This window comes from Microtus oregoni, unplaced genomic scaffold (genome assembly GCF_018167655.1).
Source record: "Microtus oregoni isolate MIOR12 unplaced genomic scaffold, Mior012 000137F_ref0000512, whole genome shotgun sequence".
Lineage (NCBI taxonomy): Eukaryota > Metazoa > Chordata > Mammalia > Rodentia > Cricetidae > Microtus > Microtus oregoni.
The window spans coordinates 881,104-904,376 of NW_024544787.1; the positions used below are offsets into that span (position 1 = coordinate 881,104).

Genomic DNA, 23,273 nt, shown 5'->3' on the forward strand with positions numbered 1-23,273 from the left:
TGAGCACAGTCACTCTAAAATGAATGAGCATTTATAAAAACAGAAATTTAGTTTCAACACTGAAAATATGCTTAATAATGTTTAAATATTTTCATTGTATCAGTATTATGTGAAAATTTTCAATGGCAATAACATTGAGTTCAATAAACATTAAGTTCAATATTGCACATAATCTTATGTTAATTATTAATATAGTAAAAATTACATCATACTCATAAAATTTTAATCTCATTAATTCAGGTCAAAATAAGGTTGTTTAAGAAATGTTTCTTAGGGTCAAGGAGATGACTTATTTTATAAAATAAATGCAATGGAATATTGAGTACCTTAGATCACCAGAAACTATATGAATAAACCAGGTGTGGGGGGAAGCTTTTTTATCTCAGCACTGAGGAAATTGAAGCAGAGGTGTTTTTAGTGACTACTAACAAGAATGGGGAAATTTCTGATTTCTATGTACAAGTGAAAGACTCTTACAAAGTACCATGCTCCATAGGCCTATCTCTCACTGCCACATTTTCATAATTACACAAGAGAGCCTTACCCATGCATTAATATTTACACATGAAATCACACACACAAACAAGCCTTTAGTGTACTAGTGCTAATGCCAACCATGTATGTTCTAGTTTGCTTTGGTATTGTGATGATAAAATACTGATAAAAAGCAATTTGAAAACATCATCTTTGGTTTGCAGATTACAATCCATCCTTGAAGCAGTCCAGGGAAGACACTCAGGGAAGGAACCTGGAGGCTGGAAATAAAGATGCGATGGATGAGTGGAGGAGTAGAGGAGTGTTGTTTACTGGCTTGATCCTTATGGCTTGCTAAGTCTTATTTCTTCTACAACTCCTAACCACATGCTCAGAAATGTCATGAGTCAAGCTCTGTTGGGATTTTACATATAAATACTAAACAAAAATGTCCCTCCACAAGCCCAGAGGTCTTTCTGGTTTTAGTATCACGACAATGTGTTTCTGCCTTTTCACAAGACACATGTTTGTGTCAAGTTGAGAAAACTTAACTTTCATAATGCATATCCAAACTATTCTTCAATTATAGTGAAATTGACACAGAAACAGCCACATCACCACATTATCACAATAGAATGAGATCTTAAATATGCAAACTAAATATGACAAATCAGACCAAAGATATCCTTCTGCTTCACTCAAACAGATGCCTTACTTGTGCATGACTTCTGTCTTCTTCAAAACATGGTAGTTCAATTGTTGAAGAGAATGATCTGGAAATATAGATCATGTATTTCTCTTATTGGAAAATATGATGTATACAGTTGATTTTATACACTTGAGAGCACAATCCTTATAGAGTTTTTCAAAACCAGCAATGAAAAAAAACAATCACCATGATCATTACAACTTATGAAATAATTAAATTATTTGGGCCTATGTTTCCAGAGAGTAAAAAGTCCTTCAATTAAGATAATCATGGCAGAAAGAAGCACATATGCAGACTTGGACCAGGGTGCTGAGAGTTCATATCATTTATCATAAACAGCACTTAGAGCGAGCAAACAAGTGTGGTAAATCTATATTATCTCAAAGCTTTCTCCAATGGCATGCATTCTTGATCTCCACATGATCTAGACTTTCATATAGAATATCATACACTGAGAACCAAAGGTTTTTATGCAGAAACATATGGGGGACTTTCTCATTCCAACCACGACTCATACACATATTAGATAATCAATACATACTGACACCAAAGTTATTAGTTACTTTTAAAGATGAAGTGATACATGTTGATGACCAGTAACTGTGATACTTCATTAAGTGGGTATTTCTAAAATAACCCCCTAATTTCAAGGAAACACTTCCAATTCATTTCAAAGTTGATTTGTTTGTCTATACCTTGAATTTAACATATCATCTTATCCAAAGGAGCATTTTATATAATATCTAAACAGAACATATCAGTGAGGAAAAAGTCTTATCATTTGTTCTCATTAAATTTCTTTTTGAATCTACAATTTTGGGTTAATTTTATTATATTAGTGTACCAGAACATACTGATAGCTCACTGTCATCCTTGTCTAATTCATGAACAATGTTGTTTATAGTTGCTTAATTTAATATCAAAGTTATCCATACTTGATTGTAAATTTACTCTATGATTAATCTCATTGGATAACATGTATAACTTTCCAAATATTATAAAAGTATTTAATCAAATCTAATATCACAGTGTTATGTTCGGATAAATATCATAATGCTATCTGAGGGAGATTTTTTTAATTTTAAGATTACATGTACACTTTTTAGTGTAGGAGAATAATCAGGAAATAAAATAAAAAATTAGGAGGTTAATTTTATTTTTGCTAAAGAAGAATTTCCATTTAAAGTTTAAGATGGCAGGGTGATTTTCCATAGTTGGACAGAATTTGGGAAAATGTAAACAGTACAAGAAAATCTGAATGCATTATCTAAAACAAAAAAGAGGAAGACTAGCTTAATTGAGGGATGATTAGTCAGCCCATGAAGAGATTTTGATTGGGACAATCAAAAGTAAAATCTGTCATCTCCTGCAAAGTAGAGCCTTTGGCGGTATAATGCTAAAAAATTTTCCCTTCATTTTGAAATGTACTTCTCTTTCAATGAAACAGAAAATTTCTTACCTTCCTAAATCTGAGAGTTATACACAGAAAAACAGATGTATGTTGTTTCATGTTTTACTCATTTGAATCTTTAGCCTTTTGTGGGGCCCACCACCCAGCTCCCAAATAAATCATACTCTGTGTTTTATTTTTAGTTATGAATTCCCAGTCTCAGCTTGTCTTGTTTCTTGTCACTTTTTCTTAAATTATCCCATATATCTTTGGCCTTGGAGCTTTTATCTTTCTCTATTCCCATATAACTTCTTTGTCTTACTTTCTCTGTGGCTGGATGACTTGTGTGGCTGGCTTCTGAAGTCCTCTCCCTTCCTTCTTATTCCCAGATCCACCCTACCAAATTTCTTTTCATATTTATCCTCTCTGCCTTCCAGCCCTGCCTATTTCTCTCTTCTGCTTCTATATTGGCTGTTCAACTCTTATTAGAACATTAGAGGTTTTAGGCAGGCATTGTAATACAGCTTCAGAGAATTAAACAAATGCAACATAAACAAAAGTAACACACCATAAAATAATATTCCCCAACAGAGATATACTTTTTGGATCTCTTACACAAAACAGTGGAGAGGTACTATGAAAACCATATCCCATTTTCTCCACTCAGATTGATGACATTAAGGTGCAAAAATCTAATTTCATAATAGCATTTATAGTTACCACTTTATAAGGAGAAGTGATGAGAACAGGAGGGAGAAAATGTCTGGGTATTTGACTTGGTAGTTTTGTGTGTCAGCTTGACACAAGTTAGAGTCATCAGAGAAAGGAACCTCAGTTGAGTAAATATTTTGATGAAATCCAGTTGTAAGAAATTTTTCTCAATTAGTGATCAGTGGAGGAAGCCACACCTATTGTGGTTGATGCCATCCCTGGGATTTTGGTGCTGGGTTCTGTAAGAAGGTGGGCTGAGCAAGCCATGGGAAGCACACCAGAAGTAATTCCCCTCCATGGCCTCCATATCAGCTCCTGCTTTTGAGATCCTGCTCTGCCTGAATTCCTGTCCTGACTTCTTTCAATGATAAATAACAATGCTGAAGTGTAAGCCAAATAAACCTTTCCTCCCCACCTTGCCTTTTGGTCATAGTGTTTCATTGAAGCAAGAGAAAGCTAAGCTAAGACAGTACTATAGGATAAATGATAATGAAGAAAATTGCCTATTTTCTTCTTGGCTAAAAGACCAAACTCTTGGCCCACTTGGCACCCTTGTTCTTCCTAAATGCCAAGGACACCAAAAACATTTGGGGACTATGGTCTCAGATTTGATTTCTATTTTTAGAGTTAACTCTTAAGAGGAGATTGGTGTTACTTTGACAATAAAGGCTCATTAGGAAAATCTCTTTTACTTCTCAATACAATAGATTTTATAACATATATCCAGGGTAGAAACTTTACATTTCATTATATTCCATTAATCAACAAGATAAGAAACAGCACAAAGAAGGCAGATCTACTCCTAAGAAGGCTTTTATCTCTAAAAAGAGAAAGACAAGAGCATTAGTCCTTTAAGGAAATAATGTAATTTGCCTTCCCAGTGACATTGACCCAAGATCAGTAATTTACTGGATTTCACAAATTCAGCTTTTTAACACTTGTCACATTTTTTAAAATTATTTAGAAGAGTAAAAATATTATTTTCCCCTATCTGTATCTTCTAAGAATCATTTTGCTAATCATCTTGTCTTTATCAACATTCCGAGCTTCCTTACTTTAATTTAAAGAATGCTCTCCATAACTTGGCTGCTATCAGTCACATGTCTGTCATTTGTATGTGCTTATAAAACATAATGATGCTAATCAAAATGAGTCAAAAATGGGAGGATGAAAAGGCAATGATTTTGGTATTTCTGGCAAGAAGAACTAGAGGGTTATGGAAGGAAAATTCTTGGAGGGATAGGGTATGACTTATAGGAGAGGCAATGGGAGAAGATTTGATCAAATCACACTATAATGTATGAAATAATAAAATTATATATATATAATCACATACTTGTCACAAATTAAACTGAAATTTTATTCAATTCTTTGGGTCTGAGATTTGAAAAGATTTAACACTCATTTTAAAGTATATTACTCTAAGTATGTTTTTATATATGTGTGTGTATATATATAATGTATGGAGTGTATATGCTATCTATATGAATGTTTTAGAAGTTGAACATTTGGCCTTAGACATCCAAAAGTTATAATCTTTTCTGCAGAGTGTCACTTTTGCTCCCAGCTTTCCTCTGTTGCCTATAGTTCTTTGTGTAGTTTGAGGCCTTCTGAGAATACATTTTGCCATTAGAACTTTGAAAAAAAATATCAAATTACAGACCAAACAATTTTCACATATTAATTCCCTTCTTGTCTCTTTTATTTAGAAAATTTAGTTCCTAATAGTTTATATTTAAAATAATACATGTAAATTTTTTTGTGGGAGCCCCCAAATGTTTCCTTGTTTCAAGCTTGCTTTTCATCACAAGGCCCTTCTTCACACACTTGACCTGTATTCTAGGAAGCAATTTTACCCAATTAAAACTGCTAATTATAGAGGCACATGTAAACAGATTGAAGCCCCACTAATTAGAGACATTTACAGAAGTTGGAGAAAAGTAAATAACATGACTTTGAATTTGAATTTACCATATAGTAATATTTAATAATCCATAGAGTCTGGGCACTCATCACACAATGCTATGTAAAATCTGGTTGATTCATGCTTTGCATGAATTTTGTGTTTTTTTTACTCTTGACTCAGCCTAAAACACAGAAATGTGTCTACGTATAATACATGTGTGTGTGTGTGTGTGTGTGTGTGTGCAGAACTGCAAGAAATATATCTGGGGTAACTGTTAAAATATTAAATATTTTATCATTATGCTTTTACTCTTCTATAAATTTTAGGGCTTTCTTCACACTATCCCTACATTCTAAATATCAGTATGTTGGCTTGATTGACACTTTACTATTCTATTCTTCATATGAATTTCTGGAAATGTGAAAGGGCTCTATACATCTGTAGAAGAATCAAAATAGATCCATATCTATCACCATGCACAAAACTCAAGTCCAAATGGATTAAAAACCTCAATGTCAATCTAAACACACTGAATCTGATAGAAGAGAAAGTGGGAAGTACTCTACAACACATGGGCACAGGAGACCACTTCTTACATATAAACCTAGTAGCACAGACAATAAGGGCAACATTGAATAAATGGGAGCACCTCAAAACTGAAAAGCTTCTGTAAAGCAAAGAATATAGCCAATAAGACAAAAGCATCCTGCTGAATGGGAGAAGAACTTCACCAACCATGCTTCAGACAAATAAGTGACCAAAAAACTAGACATTAAAACTCTAAATAACCCAATTAAAAATGGGGAACTGAAGTAAACAGAGAATTTTTAACAGGAGAATTTCAAATGGCCAAAAGATACTTAATGACATGTTCAACTTCCTTAGTCATCAGAGAAATGCAAATCAAAACAACTTTGAGATACTATCTTACACCTGTCAGAATAGCTAAAATCTTAAACACCAATGATAACTTATGCTGGAGAGGACGTGGAGCAAGGGGAACACTCAACTATTTCTGGTGGGAATACAAACTTGTGCAACTACTTTGGAAATCAGTGTGGCAGTTTCTCAGAAAATTGGGAGTCAATCTACCACAGGGTCCAGCAATACCAACCATTCTTGGGAATATACCCCAAAGATGCCCAATCATACTACAAAAGTATTTGTTCTACTATGTTCACAGCAGCATTATTCGAAATAGCAAGAACCTGGAAACAACCCAGATGCTCCTGAACTGAAGAATGGATAAGGAAAGTGTGGCACATCTACATATTAAAGTACTAATCAGTGATAATAAACAATGACATCTTGAATTTTGCATGCAAATGGATGGAAGTAGAAAACACTATTCTGAATGCGATAACCCAAATCCAAAAATCTGAATATGGTATGTACTCACTCATTAGCCATAAACAAAGGACACTGAGCCTATAGTTTTGTATCCTAGAGAAGCTAAGAGAACCCAAAGAAAAACATATATAGATCTACCTGGAAATTGGAAAAAGACAAGATTGCCTAGCAAAAGTTGGGAACATGGGGACATGGGGTAAAGGGAAGGGAAGAGGGGAAAGGAGAAGGGAGAAGAGGAGCTTGGGAGAGAGCTTGGAGGAGTGGGATGGTTGAGATGGAGGAAGGATGGATATGGGAGCCGGGAAAGAGATATCTTACTTGAGGTAGCCATTGTGGAGTTGGCAAAAGTTTTGGCTCTGGAGGGGTTCCCAGGAATCCACAGGGATGATCCCAACTAGGACCCTTGACAGTGGAGGAGAAGGGGCCTGAACTGGCCTTGTCCTGTAGTCAGGCTGATGACTATCTTGAATATCCCCATAGAACCTTTTTCTTGTGATGGATGGAGACAGAGGCAGAGACCCACATCAGAGCGCTGGATGAGCATACAAGGTTCAGTTGAAGAGTTGAAGGAGGGAGAATATGAGCAAGGAAGTCAGGACCACGAGGGTTTTACCCATTGAGACAGTGTACCTGAGCTAATGGTACACTCACCAAATCAAGCTGTACTGGAAATGAATGAGCATGGGATCAAACAGGTTCCGCTGAATGTGTTTGAGAGTTGGGTGAGACTGAGAAGCCAATGATAATGGCACTGAGATTTGTCTCTACTGCATGAACTGACTTTTTGGGATCCTATTCTCTTTGGATGGATACCTTGCCCAGCCTGGAAGGGCCTTCGACTTTCCACAGGGCAGGGTTCCTTGCCCTCTCTTAGGACTGGTGGGGGTGGGGGTAAGGAAGTGTTTCGGAAGCGGGAGGGAAGTGGGAGGAGGAGTGGCAGGGGGAATTTTGTTTAGCATTATTTTTAAAGTAATAAAAAAGTTTTTCTCTTGCTGAAGTCTGTCAAGCAGTAATCTAGGGAGCAGGTCAGCTAGCAAGTAGCTGCCCATAGCCTGGATTAGGTGAGGCACCATATTGGCCCCTGAAAACAAGAACACAAAGAACACCTCTGTCTTCAGGAGGTCCGTGGTCTGTTGAAGGAATAAGATGAGTATAAAGTACAGTGTTCTGTATATCCCCTAGGACCTCTAGTTTAGTTGCATGTGGGCAACACAAAGCAGAAGAAAGGCTAATGATACATGGACATATTTAATATTTAGAGAACTTTATTTGCCATGACAAAGAAAGACAGGCTTTCTTTTTCTCTAGAAGGCTTATGCCAAGCCATTTTCTAACCCAACAAAATTCCTGATTATTTCTGCCTCAAAACAAAAATAAAATGAAAACATATATACACACAAAACAAGCAGAATTCGTTTTATGTTCTCCTTCGCTCCTGAGCATGTGGTTACTATATCCAGGGACATGCCATTAAGACAGCTGATCTTTCCTCTCTCAATGGTACCATATGCAAATAACTTCTTGATGAGACTTTGTGCCCACTTTTCTCTCTTTAGGGTCATTTTTTTTTTCTGTATTGAACTAGTACACATCGTTCTTGTTATCACAGTCTCTAAAAGTTAATATTTGCAACAGTCCTGCTGTGTCTAGAATACACACTTTTTTTGAATTGTCTACTACCTGTGGAAGACCTGAACAACCTAGCCCAGTTGAAACAGAAGAAAATGACCTTAAATTTAACTTTATGAAGATGAAAGCAACCCTTAAAGAGGGAATGAAAAATTTTCCTTAAAAAATGGAGGAAAAGAAAAAGTTGTAGGAAATCAATAAATCTCTTAAAAGCCAAAAAGCCCAAGAAAAACTATCAAAAACATGAAGCAAACAGTTCAAAGAACTAAGGACATGAAAATTAAAATGAGACAAAAAGAAAATAAAAACTGAGGTGACTCTAGAAATGGAAAATCTGAATAAATGAACAAAAACTACAGATACAAGCATAGCCAACAGATTACAAGAGATGGAAGAGAGATTGGTCTATGAAGGTAATAGAAGCTTACAGAACACCAAAGAGACAGGACCAGAAAATGTGCCATCACCATATAATAGTCAAAACACTGAACATACAAAATTAAGAAAGAATATTAAGAGCCACAAAGAAAAAGGGCAAGTAACACAACTCTTCACAGACACCAGGAAGCAACTTCTGAAAGCATCACCACACCTAACTCCAATCTCTACTATAGCAGTGTTGTAATAAAAAAAAAAGCTTGGTATTGGCATAAAAGCACATAGGTGGACCAAAGGAATCAATCAAATTGAAGGCTCTGATATTAATCCATACACCTTTGAACACCTGATTTTGACAAAGAAACTGAAATTATACAATGGAAAAACAGTATCTTCAACAAATTGTCCTGGCATAACAGGATGTCAACATGTAGAAGAATGCAAATTGATCCATATCTATCCGCTGCACAAAACTTAAGTTCACATGAATCAAAGACCTCAACATAAATCCAGCCACAAGGAATCTCATAGAAGAGATAGTAGGAAGTAACCTTTAACACATGGACACAGGAGACCACTTCCTAAATATAACACCAGTAGCATAGAAACTGCAAACAACAATTAATTAATGGGATATCCTAAAACTGAGAATCTTCTGTTAAGCAAAGAACACAATCAATAAGACAAAACAACATCCCACATAATGGGAAAAGATCTTCACCCATCCCACATCTGACAGAGGACTTATCTCTAAAATATATAAAGAACTCAAGAAACTAGATATTATAATATCAAAATCCAATTAAAAATGTGGTACAGCTATATAGAGAATTTTCAAGGGAAGAATTTCAAATGGCCAAAAGACACTTAAAGAATTGCTCAACATCCTTAGCCATCAGTTAAGTACAAATCAAAAAGACTCTGAGATACCATCTTGCACCAGTCAGAATGGCTAGCATCAAAAACTCCAATAATAGTTTATGCTGGAGAGGATAGAGATAAAGTGGAACACTCCTCCATTGCTGGTGGGAGAAAAGGAGTGTAAATATAATTCACAATGATGTTTTTGATTACTTTTGAAGAAATTTTATTCTTCTGTTAATCTTATTGAGAAGTGGAACATCAAGAGTTATGTTTCATTTTATAAATTACTACATGATAAATCTTATCATTTATAATTTTCCAGAATTTCTATCTCTTTTGTGAATATCTGAATTGTGTCTACTCTTATGCTCTGAAGAGTACAGACCAACTTTATTGTAGTAAATGTGCTGGTTAGTTTCTTTTCTTCTTCTTCTATACTTTCTTCTCTTCTTCCTCTCCTCCACTTTCTCTTTTTCTTCTTCCTCCTCTTCTTCCTCTTCTTTTTTCTTCTTACGTTTCTTCTTAGTTCTTCCTTGTCAACTTGATGCTAACTATAGTCCTATAAGTGGTGGGAAACTCAATTAAGAAAATATTTACATCAGATTTGTCTGTGGACATATCTGTGAACCATTTCCTTAATTGATGATTGATAGAAGAGTGTCTAGACTATATGGACAATGACATTCCTAGGTAGATTGTTGCTGTGGGACAATGGACTGTACCCTGTCACTTGTATTTTAAATAAATGCTGATTGGCCTATTAGCTCAGGTTTCTTATTAACTCTTATAAATTATATTAGCCCATAATTCCTGTCTGTGTTAGCAACGTGGCTTGGCACCTTTTTGGCAGGGCAGTCACATCTTGCTTCCTCTGCCTCTGGATGACCGCTTCAGACTTACTTGTTCCTCTTCCCAGAATTCTCATCACCTCACCTCTACTTCCTGCCTCACTATTGGCCAATCAGTATTTATTAAAAATACAGGTGCCAGGGTATAGATTATTGTCTCACAACACTTCTCCCCCACCCTTTTTTAAAGGACATTGGCTGAAGGAGTGTAAGGAGCTCCCACACCAGGTTGTCCTAAGCCATATGAAAAAGCAAGACAAGTGAGTTATGGAGAGAAAGCTGGTAAGAAACTTTCATCCATGGCTTCAGCTTTATATATCTCCATGAAGCTTCACAGAACTCCTCTACTGACTCCACTGAATAGTGGATTTTGAATGAGACATGTATGTTATGGTGATTTAAATGATAATGGCACTAAGAGTCTGGTACTTAGTGAAACTTTTTTGGAGAGAATTAGGAGGTATAACCATGTTGGAAGTGTACAACTAGGGGTAAGCTTTGAGGTTCCAAAAGCCCAGGCAAGACTCTTGCTCTGTCTCCATGAGACCTTGCTGCATATGGCTTGGAGAATAAGGAGTAAAGTTTTCAACAACTCTTCTACAATCTTCTCTGTCTGGTTCTCAACTTAGACTAACCCATCTAAACTGTAAACAAGCCTACAATAAAATGTTCCCTTAGGACTTGCCTTGGTCATGGTGCCTCTTCACAGTAGTAGTACAGTAACTAAAACAGAAGTCCGTGCCAGCAACTGGGGAATTTCTGTGACATACCTGACAATGCTGCTTGTTGCCAGAATGTGGACTTTGGATTAGGAAAGCAGTTGAATGTAGTATAATAGGCTTGATGGACAATGCATGTAGGATCTTGGAAGACAGTGATGCTAAGATGTGGACTATGTACGTCAAGATCAAAACCTTTCATAGGGAAAGAATATTAATAAGTGGCCTAGAGACAATTCTTATGGTGTTTTAACAAAAATGAGGCTGCTTTATGCTCTTGTTCAAAAATATACTGCCTGAGGATAAATTGAAGAAATTTTTTACTAATATAATTGACAGAGGAAATTTCAAGACAGAAGTTATACAAGCATAAAGTAAAGGAGTTATGGATTCTGCTATTAAGGAAAGCTACTGAGGCCAGGTATGTGACAACAGAGTCACTAGACACCTGGTGAAGTCATTGCATGAAACTGTGAAGGTCACAGTTTGTTATGTTGGAGATCCTGGCATGTTGGAGATTCTGGAGCCTGGGATACCTTTTAAGCAGAGATGTTAACATGATATGAGAACCATCCTAATATAGAGAATTGTGTTGCAGTCCTCAAAGCTTCAAGGGAAAACCATTTAGCTAAATTTTTCAAGTACACATGTCGTTGCAGGATTTGGAGTTTTCACTATTGGTTTTCATCATGCTTTGGTCCAGTATTTCCTCACTATGCCTCTCTCATCTTTTGGAATGGCATTACATATTCTGTTACCACTTTGTATTAAGGAGTGTAATTTGCTTTTTTGATTATACACGTGGTTATAGTTAAAAGACTGTTTTGAGACTCAGGTGAAACCTTGAAATTTGGATGTTTATATAGGCTTGAAACTGAAAGACTCTGAACACTTTTGAAGATGAATGAAGTGAATTTTACATTATGATGTGGCTACAGGCCTATGGAGACCAGGGTGTGTAATGTAGTAATTTGAATAAGAATGAACCCCCAAAGGCTTAAATGTTTGAAGGCTTGGTCCCCAGCTAGTGGAATATTTTTAGACGGATTACTAGGCATGCTCCTGTTGAAGTATGGGTGACTATGGGAAGAGGTGTGTTATTCATTTTCATAATTTCATGCCTCATCATTTAGCAGATATAAATTGCATCTTATCAAGCAACAAGCTAAAAGGTCTAAAAGTTCTTCCTTAAACTTATTTGCCTAAAGCTCTTTACATTTACCTACAACAAACTTACAAAATGGGAATTATACATCAAATGGGAATGCCTTTTTATGTGAGTGTACATTCATGTGTCTGTGTATTCCTAAATATAACCTGTTTAGGATGTATAATGCTAGTTATACATGTGTTTTCAATGCCAACCATTTGGTATTGAATAACCAATTTATGTCTTCTCCCTTAGGTAAGACTATTTTTAGTCCCTTAACATTCTCATAGCTAAATTTTAAATTTTATTTTATATGGTCTGACACTCTTGGATTTTAATGTAAATGGAGTAATACACATCAAAAACGATTTTGATAATGTTTTTGAGTATTCATTGACTATCAAATTTCCTAATGTTGGCACTATGTTTATCCACCAATAAACTTTTTTGTTTTCTGTTACATACAAGGTAATGAACAATATGCACCTAAGTTCTGGTAGAGGTTAAGTTTTCCTAAACTTCAGAAAAAATATATCATTATAAATCACTCATTTATAATGCATGTTAGATACTTTTATTTAGAACACATTTGTAAATATGTGAAATCTAGTAATTTAATCATACAGGAACACAGTATCACTAACTATGACATGAGAACAGCATGGAAGCAACTACCTAAGTCAACTAGTGTATTTTCTAAGAAAACTAAATGTGTGATTTTGAAGACAAATATTATTTAAATTTATATCTATGATTCTCATTCCATAGAACAAGTGTTGATGAATATTGTCTCAATCTTCTTATAACCTGGAAAATTATAAATGAAAGTTAATACATACGTGAGGTGTTATTAATTATTTGATGTTTGGGGGAAAATAAATTGATATACACAAATGATTAATGAGGCAATAAATAAATTCTAAGTTATAAAAATGTTAAAAATAGACCATAGGATGATGATGTGTATTTGAAATTATATATTTTCTGGTGAATATGCTAACTGGAATGGTTAAGTGGTTCATATGTGAATGGAGAATTTACATGTAAATACCAATTTCTGAGGCACAAACACCAAACATACATATGGATCTACATCATACAAGACAATAATGAATTTCATTGAAAATTGTGAAGTATTTAGCAATTCTAAGTAAATAATTTACAAAAGATCCCAGAGGAGCCAAACAATTATCATAGTTATTGTTTTATCAATTGTATATTTGACAAATAAAATTAATACACCATTTGCCCTATAACAATTTAATTGCTTTTTCAACACATTACATTCATTGACCTAAATGGAGTTGTTTTTGCCATCCATACTTACATTTTAATACTTGGTTCCCAGTTAATGAAACTGTTTGGGAAAAATTGTGGGGGGAGTGGCCTCCATTGAAGAAGTGTATCCCTGGGGGCAGGTTCTGAAGTTTTAAAAACCTACATCATTGACAATTTCCTGTCTGCTTTCTGTTTGTGGATCTGAATGTAAATTCTCAACTACTGTTTCTGCACTATGTCTACATGCCTATTATCATGCTCTCTCTCATGATGGTTATTGACTCTAACCCTTTGCAACGAAGAAACCATGAATTAAATGCTTTATTTTATAGATTGCCTTAGTAATGATGGTCCATCACCTTAGAAAGGTGACTATGATACCAAAAAATGATTTAATTTCCTTAAACTATTCTTCTGTTATAATGGGACTATTGTAATGAGTTGACAGTTATAATTATTATGTAGTACTCACCTATTTGATATATTCATTCAGGATGGACATGAGTCTGTGAAATAGATCAAAGAAGCAGGTATTCATAACGACTTAATTAGAGACTTTCTGAACTGTATATGGATACAGAATCAGTGTTTTGTTGCCTCAATTGGAAATTGATTTAGATGAGCAAGCAAATAAATACCAATACCTGTTTGTGTCATATCTTTGATATTTTCGGAAGGAATATTGTATAAATTGGTTGCTTTGAAATACTCTTCCTTTGAATCATTATCCAGAGTTGATGATGTTGCTATAGTTCATGGAAGAAAAATTAGGATATGTGTCTATTGATGCTGTTTAAATTTTAATATGCAGTCATTAAACCTTGCTGTATAGTTGTAAATTCCTATAGTCTCCAACAACCTTCCTTTCAGAATGGTAATTGTTCAAAGTAAGTTCATCTTAAAGTTATGTTTAAATATTGGGGGGTGTTCAAAATTTCATAATTATTTTATTTTTCCAGTTCTGAAAATCATGAAAGATTAGATAACTTTCTTGACATACTTGAACATTTAGAATGTGTATATAAAAATGTAGTCAGTGCTTGGTTTAGTTTTTATCTGAATTTTACACTTATTAGCATATTATAGCTTCTTATTTTGCCCTTTTTTAGCCATAGAATTCATGCCCTAGTGTTTTTTACCCGAAGGCTAATAGGAGAAAATATCTAAACTGTTTACATAGTCCACCAATTCTGCCCTTTCTCCTGAGGTGAAACAAAAGTAAAAAGCCAAAACCTGTACTCTTAGCTTTATCAGAAGCTGCACATAAGAAGTCTTACCTACTTTGCTGCCTATATGGGTACTGTTCAAGAATGATGTCAATAGATATGATAAAGTTAATGGCAAAAATCTCAGAAGGCCTCAGCTCTAAAATTGCAGTGAACCAAGAAATAAGAGTGGGAAAACTGTCTTCCCCATGGAAGATCTGACTATTTTGTGATTCAGTATCAAATGGTCAGCTCTGAAAACATATTCATAGAGGTGAAATTATACAGATTGAACAGGTTTATTCATGTGTTTTACAAGTAAATTAAGTTAAGTCAAAGTAAATGAGGCCATGTATTTCAAAGAGACACAGGGCTGGTATATTCATAGGAGGGTTTGAAGTAAGAAAAGAAAGATGAAAATAATGCAACTATATTATAAAGAGTATTATTTTTAAAAGAAAGCTGTACTTCTCCCCTAATAGAAGGTCAATCTTCTTCAAAATTGTGGATTCAACCAAAAGGAATAAAATTAAATTGATTTACTTGTGGAGATAATCATGAGTCAAATTTGTTAACATGCTTTAAAGCATCACAAATGAAGGACTAAATCTTAGTGACAGCAAAATTTTAATGCAACTTATTTAAATTTTGTGATGGTGTGAATGAATATTATGATATAAAGGGCATCCAGTTAAGAATAATGTCCTAACAATGACTCAGTTTTTAGACAATTGAACTCACATTTTATGTTCATTTGTGTTAAGTGATAAAACCCAAGAAATTCAGTGTGTGACAGTTGGTTATGGTTATGACCACATGGACCATTCTAATCTACAGAAAGACTGGCAAAACATCTGTAAAGACTGAAACAGACCCACAGAGTAGGTACAAAGGTATTGGAAATAAAAATTCTGTAAAGCACATCATTAATAATGATATTTGGAAACACTTATTTCTTCTAAACACTTCCTTGGGTACCTGGTCTCTTTGTTCAGTAAAATACACACTCAAATTTCTTTTTTTTTAATTTTTATTTTATTATTTATATATTTATTTATTTATTTATTTATTTTGTTTTTTGAGACAGGGTTTCTCTGTGGCTTTGGAGCCTGTCCTGGAACTAGCTCTGTAGACCAGGCTGGTCTCAAACTCACAGAGATCCGCCTGCCTCTGCCTCCCGAGTGCTGGGATTAAAGGCGTGCGCCACCATCGCCTGGCAAATTTCTTTTTTTTTTAAAGATTTATTTATTTATTATGTGTACAACATTTGGCCTCAATGTATGCCCACACGCCAGAAGAGGGCACCAGATCTCAGTACAGATGGTTGTGAGCCACTACGTGGTTGCTGGGAATTGAACTCAGGACCTCTGGAAGAGCAGCCAGTGCTCTTAACCTCTGAGCCATCTCTACAGTCCCCCCCCCCTTTTTAAAGATTTATTTATTTATTATGTATACAATATTCTGTCTGTGTGTATCCCTGCAGGCCAGAAGAGGGCACCAGACCCCATTACAGATAGTTGTGAGCCACCATGTGGTTGCTGGGAATTGAACTCAGGACCTCTGGAAGAGCAGTCAGTGCTCTCAAACTCTGAGCCATCTCTCCATCCCCACACTCAAATTTCAAACAAGAGTTTTCCTACATACAATCAGATATGATACTTACACAATGCTGCTGTCATATTGATTGTTTTCCCACTGTTTTTAATATAGAAAACTTGAAACAAGATGGTGGTATCTGACACTTTAATCAATGAAAATTGAGCCATGCCTGAGACTGAGAAGAAATAAGAGTTTGGAATTTAGAGCATTATGAATACTAACCATTTAAGTCTCATTTTGAGTATAGCATTGTGAGTTCTTACATCAAAATAATCAGTGTGTGCTAATACCCAAAAAGCAGTATGTTGCACACATATAGAAAAATATTGAATAAGGAAAGCAATTCAATATCCTTTACATAAAAGAGAAAACATTCCTAGTCCCAATTAATTCATAAGTCGTAAAAAGCAGTGGCTACATAGGTCATAGGTTAAATGTTCATATCAAACTTTATCTAAAAAATTGACTTCACACCTAGAGATTAGTGAAACTCTCAGTTCTTGTCAGGAAAACTAATCTTTCAGTACATGGTGATTAATTCAGAGTCAGCATTGATATGCATGGAATGAGTAACCAACCCTGGAATTTTCATTACCACATGAGGCTTCTATATTTTCCCATACTGCTACCAAACCTCAGGGATTTTTACATAATAAGTCTTGGAAACATTGGTAAACCTTGAGGTTTTAAAAGATTGTTTAGAAGTAGATTATTTGGATATGTCAGGGCCATTATATTTAAGAAATCATAGCAGAAGTAGATACGTCTACAAGATCAAGACAGGTAAAATTCCAACATTAATAGTGAATGATCAGTTGATGTCCACACAAAACAGAGAAGATGTTGGGAGCTGATAGATGCCAAGAGAGAAAGAACAACATTACTTCAACAGTTTACACAAATAGCTTGCCCATGCTTTTGTGGATGTTTCTATACCCAAGCACATACTGATAATGCTAAATGAATAAAAAGGTGTATATAAAATTATGTTACATTGGGAGAGAGAAATGATGAGTAGATTATGGAAGAGTTAAAAATGGTGGATTGAGGTGGTAATTTGATCAAAATTCAAATGTATGAAGATGTGAAAATATCAAATAACTAAAAAGATCAGAATATTCCAATGTTCCACAAATATTACTAGATACTATGTTAATTCAGTGCTACAATGAAACTTGAAACAGGATCTACATAAGTAGAATAGAACATTCAAACATTCTTTGCAGCTTCAATAGCTGAGTATGTTTGGTTAATACATTTAATGACCACTCAATTTCCTAAATTATTAAAATTACTTCTCAATGATTTCCCACAGAAATAGCAAGTGGCTCATTGATATTTAAAACATCCTAGAACTATCTTTCATTCATTCAATTTCTCAATTAATCCAATAACTTCATATGCACATAAAAAATAAGAAGATATATAGTTAAGATTACCAACTAATTAAAACATGGTTCATGTTTTCAGAGTTCTATATTTGCACCTCTCCTCTGGGTTGAAAGATTGATATATAAAAAATATTAAATATTGTAACTCAAATTGGACTTTTAAAATATTTTGGGGAGAAGACCAGAAGTGTGAGATCAGACATGGGAAGTGAGAAGTAAGTGTTACAGGGATACATTATAAAAATTTCATAAATAACCAATAAAAATATTATGATAAAAAATTACTTCAAATTTTATGATTACTATTTGAATGTTTTAGTTCTTGGTTTCATGCCATACTCAACTTACATAAATAAAAGACTAAGTAGTCTGACTATTGTTTCCATTCTCATAAACATCATTAATGAGGAATCATGTCTATTTTTTTTTGAGACAGGGTTTCTCTGTGGCTTTGGAGCCTGTCCTGGAACTAGCTCTGTAGACCAGGCTGGTCTCAAACTCACAGAGATCCGTCTGACTCTACCTCCCGAGTTCTGGGATTAAAAGCGTGCGCCAACATCACCCAGCTTCATGTCTATTTTGTTAAGCTTAAAAAAAAAAAACAGTTGCTATATTTTGAGAATTCAGTAGACCACAAGAACTTATGTATTATTTCATATAAAGTATATGATACATGTCAAATATATGTATATGAATATAATAATAATTAATGAAAAATGTCATGATTTTGAAAAACAGCAAGGAGCAACATATAGATATATTTGAACAGAGGATAGGAAAAGGAGGAATTATGTAACTGTAATGTCAAAAACTAAATAATGTTTTATAACCTCAAGAACTAGAATGACTTTTCATTTTATTTGAGTATGTGATGTCTCTCATAATCTTGTGTTTGTAGTATTGTACATATACTTGCGCAATATTTTTAAAAGAATGACTTAGATAATATGGGTGCAGGTTTTGAGATTTTACAAACCTCTCTTTCCAAGATCTGGGGAGTAAATCCAGAAATATGGGATGGTACGGAATCTTGTAGTTAAGGCCCAGAGACTATTGGAACCAGTATATTCTCCATTTTCTTTCTTCTGTGAATCAGTGGTGTTCCCTGGGGGAGGGGGGTGAGACAAAATGAATTTCGCTTCTTTATGCTGCTTTTCTCAAGAAGTTGGTGGTAGCTGTAAAACAATTCATTGAAATTGCCAAGCTGAATGTACTGAAGAATTTGTTGTGCACAGTCATCCTGAAAGACTGGATACACACCTTGCTTGTCAAGAACGAGATTTCCAATGTATTCTACAACAGTATGGTTTTCACAATTGTCATCCTCCCTAAATGCAAGGAGTTATCTGTTATTCACCACTTGTTATTACAAATATGTTATTTTTCATCTTAAGTAAGCATTCGTATTTTATATTCATCGTACTCATTGTCCTTTCTACAGTGTGGTTCTTTCCATACCCAATTGCCAGTTTTAAAATTATCTATCGTTTGAACAGATCATTGTAGTGCAAAAAGAATGTGTCTCCATATTGTAAAAAGATTCTGACTGAGTTAATGACCTAGAGCTGGTGATTGTCAAGAGTTGCCACCTAATAAATGAGATAGAAGAGATTTTCTTCACATGTTGGTAGAGATTTACATTCAGGTCTTGAAAGGCCTCAACACACATCATGGTAAAAAGTAATCTCTGTATTTTATATATGCACATATTTAAAATTTTCTTTATTCTATCCCAAAATATTTCTCTGATTCACTAATACAAACTTTGAGTGCAGGAAATTATGAATAATAGTTTCCTAAAGTATCAAACTACTACAAGATGCACTTCAATTTTTATTGGCAATGTTTAATTGAGGACATCAGTTAAATCTACAATGAGCAGAGCATAGAGATCACAAATAAAGAAAATCTGAGTTGTGTACTTACTAGCTAAAACTTGATATACTACTGCCAATATTCTAATTTACATATCATATTCCCATTTATTAATATATTATTTTGGGGTCACATTTTTTCACTTTTAAAACAAATTTGGCCTGTATTATCAGTATTTTGACAGAAAGGCATGTTTATAAGAACATTCTTTGATTAAAATACCCTAATCTGAAACACAAATATAAATTAATATATTAATTATTTCCATTGAAAAACTAAAATAATTCAGCAATAATCAAAGGGTATTCTATTTCAATATCAGAATTTGCTTCTAAAATGCATTTATTTCTCATCTTTAATATACACCTTTATGTTCATTTTTTGAACATTGTGCATAACACTACAATTTTTCATAAAATCTTTCTTGCTCATCCTTCCTTTTGTATCAAGTTCTACGGCAATCAACTTTTTATACATTCAAGTTGAAAATATACTTTAAAGATTTAAAAGAATTTATAGTGGTATCTAATATACCCCAAATAATAAACAATTCTTTTTATTTTCTGCTTGTTCTTTTTCTCTGTCTGTTATTTTTCATTGGAGACCAGGGTTTAAAAAGCTCAGGTTAGTCCTCAATTTATTCTGAAACTGTGGTGACCTATAAAATACTGATCCAACTGATTCAATCCTTCAGTTGCTAGGCTGGGTTCTGAGGTAAGTACAACACACCACAGCTTTTATCAGATTCTCACCAACTCTGGTTTTTAGAACACAAGTCTACAATTGGAAAATTGAAGTCATGTTCAAGTAAGAAAAAAAACTGCACAAGAAAAAATTGCATCATGCAATTTTTTTCTGTTTTGTTTTCTTTTTAGCTGATTGGTTAGCTTGATTTGGATTTTTGTTTGTATTGTTTTTAAAACTTTTTGTGATAGCTATAATATTGAGAGAGTGTCCTAACTCATTTTTGAAACTTAAATATCAGTTGTATATGTTTTCGTAAATGATCATATTTTAATTATAGTCAACAAAATACCTTCAGTATTTTCAAGTTCCATTCTTTTTCTATTGTAAAACATTCTGAGAAAAAGAAAATGAATGAGAAAAGAATTTGTTTTGTTTACACTTTCTGGTAATAGTTTATCTTTGAAGGTGAGATAAGGCAGAAACCATGCTTATTGGCATGTTCTTGGAGGTCCATCCTTAGGCAGCATTTTCATACAGCCTAGGACCACATTTTAAGGTTGACTGTGGCTCATATTGGCCTGCCCATTCACCAACAGAAATTAAGGCAACCTCCCATGAATATGCCCATAGGTCAATCTAATAATGATAATTACTCAGCTGTTTTTTTTCTTTTTTCCAGTTCATTCTATGCTATTACAAGTTGAAAATAAATGCTAGCTAGAATAATTTTTATCAAAAACTCTGTTTTTACACTTTGATTAAAATTATTTCTTGACTGTTAGGACAGTATATTTTCTTGTATGAAATGGAATTTTATGTATCTTTTTTTGTCTATAAGTGGGTTTTTTCAGACTATTAATTTCTGTGTATCCTTGGCTAGACTGTAACTCACTAAGCCAATCAGATCTGCTAGAAATTTGTGAAGATTTTTGTCTCTGGCTGTCAAATGCCCAGTGTTTAGACTTACATCATTATGCATTGTTTAATTTGTGTTTCTGTAGACTATTTTCAGTTGACATGAAACATTTTACAAATACAAAACAAATTAGACCACATGGTGTATGCTTATACTACCATCAATTAACAGGTGGAGAGATATGCACAAATTCTGACTCATTTTTAACTGTATACAGAAATAAAGACCGGTTTGAGCATGTGTAAATTTAGTTACCAAAAAATTGCAAAATATGAAGAGCAAGGTTCCATTCTTACTGTCTTCATATTTCATGAACATAAAGATACTTTAGAAAATTTTATGTGATCCTAACATTTATTCACATAGATGTTGAGATTATAACATGATCTTAGAAATTATGACCAAGTAAAGTAGTGTCATCAAATTCTCTTATGAGCAACCACACATAGTTAATGTGTTTTGCCAGCAATAATTCTACATGTTTCTCATCTTAAAATTTAAAAAGTCACTTACCTTGTGTTAAAACTGACTGATAATTTTTTAGAATTATTACGATTAAGATAATATCTAATGTTACGAGTATAAATTCTCAGAAATCCATTTTCTTTTGGCATCTTTGCGTCACTAGATGTTAAGTAAATTGAGCGAAAATTCCCTGAAAACTACGAGGGAAAAGGCCCGTTAGGAAGGTCAGTGAATATGTGTGTGTGTGAGTGTGTGTGTGTGTGTGTGTGTGTGTGTTTGTAGAACAGAATTCATGAATGCATGTGTGGCTGTCAGAGGTCAAAGTTAGGTGTCTTGCTCAATCACTGTCCACATTAATTTTGTGATAAAGATTCTCCAACTCTTCCAGAACTCACCAATTCACTGTACTATGTGGAGACTGAACCACAGGGATGCTGCTGTCTCTGCCATCTCATGCCAGGATGCCTAACATTTTAAAAGAATTTTGGGGTTCTCTTAGTGTGTTCTCCTCATCCTCATACTAACAGAACCATTTCCCCTAATCTACTGTTTCCTTTTCCCCCTCAACACCTATAATACTCACTGCATCTGTTTTTCACATAGGAAAAATAGCCGATATGAAATCACTTTTATATTGCATACAGATACGAGCTATAAAATATGAATTAATTGTTGAGATCCATGTGTAAATGGTGATATTTTGATATGAAAAACTAAATATGTCAAAGTCAAGTTACTGTTGAAATACAGTGGTATCACTAACATCCTTACGTTAAAAAAAAAAAAACAACTGTGATTTGGAAAAGACAGCAAGTTCAAACTCTTTCAGGTATAGGGAGTGACCTGAACACATCTGCTTGTTAAATAACCTTTATACATAAATAAGAATGAATAATGTGTATGCACACAGGATCATAAAAACATATGCAAACATGGACAAACAGCAAAACCTTCTCAGACACACTTTTTCATTCCATGGTCAGATTTCACTTAATACCTCTGAAGAGTCTTTGTCAGTCTGAAGTTTCATTTTAGATGGAGGTTGATTGGTAGCCCAAACAGAGTATACCACAGCAAACAGCAGAAGAATCCTCATCCTATTTCTTTATTCTTCTCTCTTCTACAGCAATTCAAATTAGCCTTGTTATCAAAAAATCAGAAATGGATATACAGTTACAGCACTTTTCTCTTCTCAAATCATTGAATGAAACAGGAGTTGTTCATTCTTAGTATTTATATTTCTTCCATGCTTCCTTATTGGTAATGTTGGGATTTGTTTGATATTATTTTACTTAAACAGCATGACTAGTTTTATGGAAAGTTTGATATGACTTTTATTGTTGACATATCTACAAATGAAAGAGCAATCTATAAATTATTTCAAGGACATCAATATGTAATAAGTGATGTAATTGATGATGAAGGAAAATGAAAATCTCTACATGAAGTGCATTTTTTAATGTTCTTCCTGTACACATGATGTTTTATGCCTCAATGAATGTGTAATTTAAATAGTTCTGTCATGAATATAAGTTACTGATGACTATTCTGTTATACAAAACATGCTGGAATAAAAATCTCTTCCTTTGACCCAACGTATTTACCACTCGAATCCCAGTGATGATGGTTTGTTAACTGGAATCGACAGAACATTGTGAGAATTTATTTATTTCTTTGATTCATTGTTTGCTTCCTTCTCATTCATCAAAAGTGGTGTATAATTTTGTGT

The 23,273-nt window shown here is 34.1% G+C and overlaps 1 protein-coding gene across 4 annotated transcripts; it reads right to left on the reverse strand.

The window, feature by feature from the left end:
* Positions 1-622: 622 nt before the first annotated feature.
* Positions 623-22,725, reverse strand: LOC121444692 (male-specific submandibular salivary gland protein-like). Of its 4 annotated transcripts, XR_005973813.1 has the most exons (9): positions 22,542-22,725; positions 21,593-21,741; positions 18,862-18,929; positions 18,578-18,706; positions 16,275-16,385; positions 14,051-14,152; positions 13,879-13,912; positions 1,190-1,247; positions 623-755 (listed from the first exon to the last, which is right to left on the reverse strand). XR_005973813.1 is itself a non-coding variant. In XM_041646593.1 (8 exons), the coding sequence occupies exons 1-7, from the start codon at positions 22,638-22,640 to the stop codon at positions 13,896-13,898; spliced, it is 675 nt and encodes a 224-aa protein (XP_041502527.1). In that variant the 5' UTR covers positions 22,641-22,725; the 3' UTR covers positions 9,894-9,970; positions 13,879-13,895. The 4 variants fall into 4 exon arrangements, 3 of the variants coding, with proteins under 3 accessions (XP_041502527.1, XP_041502525.1, XP_041502528.1); XM_041646593.1 differs by lacking the exons at positions 623-755; positions 1,190-1,247 and adding an exon at positions 9,894-9,970; XM_041646591.1 differs by lacking the exons at positions 623-755; positions 1,190-1,247 and adding an exon at positions 12,706-12,935.
* Between the last annotated feature and the right edge of the window lie 548 nt (positions 22,726-23,273).

What these genes read in the sequence shown, in the direction of transcription:
- LOC121444692 (XM_041646593.1), bottom strand. Translation starts at nt 22,640, where the DNA reads ATGAGGATTCTTCTGCTGTTTGCTGTGGTATACTCTGTTTGGGCTACC. An exon ending in CTGACAAAGACTCTTCAGAG is followed by an intron (nt 21,742 to 22,541) that starts GTATTAAGTGAA and finishes TTTCCCTCGTAG; the next exon opens with TTTTCAGGGAATTTTCGCTC. An exon ending in TCTCGTTCTTGACAAGCAAG is followed by an intron (nt 18,707 to 18,861) that starts GTGTGTATCCAG and finishes CCCCTCCCCCAG; the next exon opens with GGAACACCACTGATTCACAG.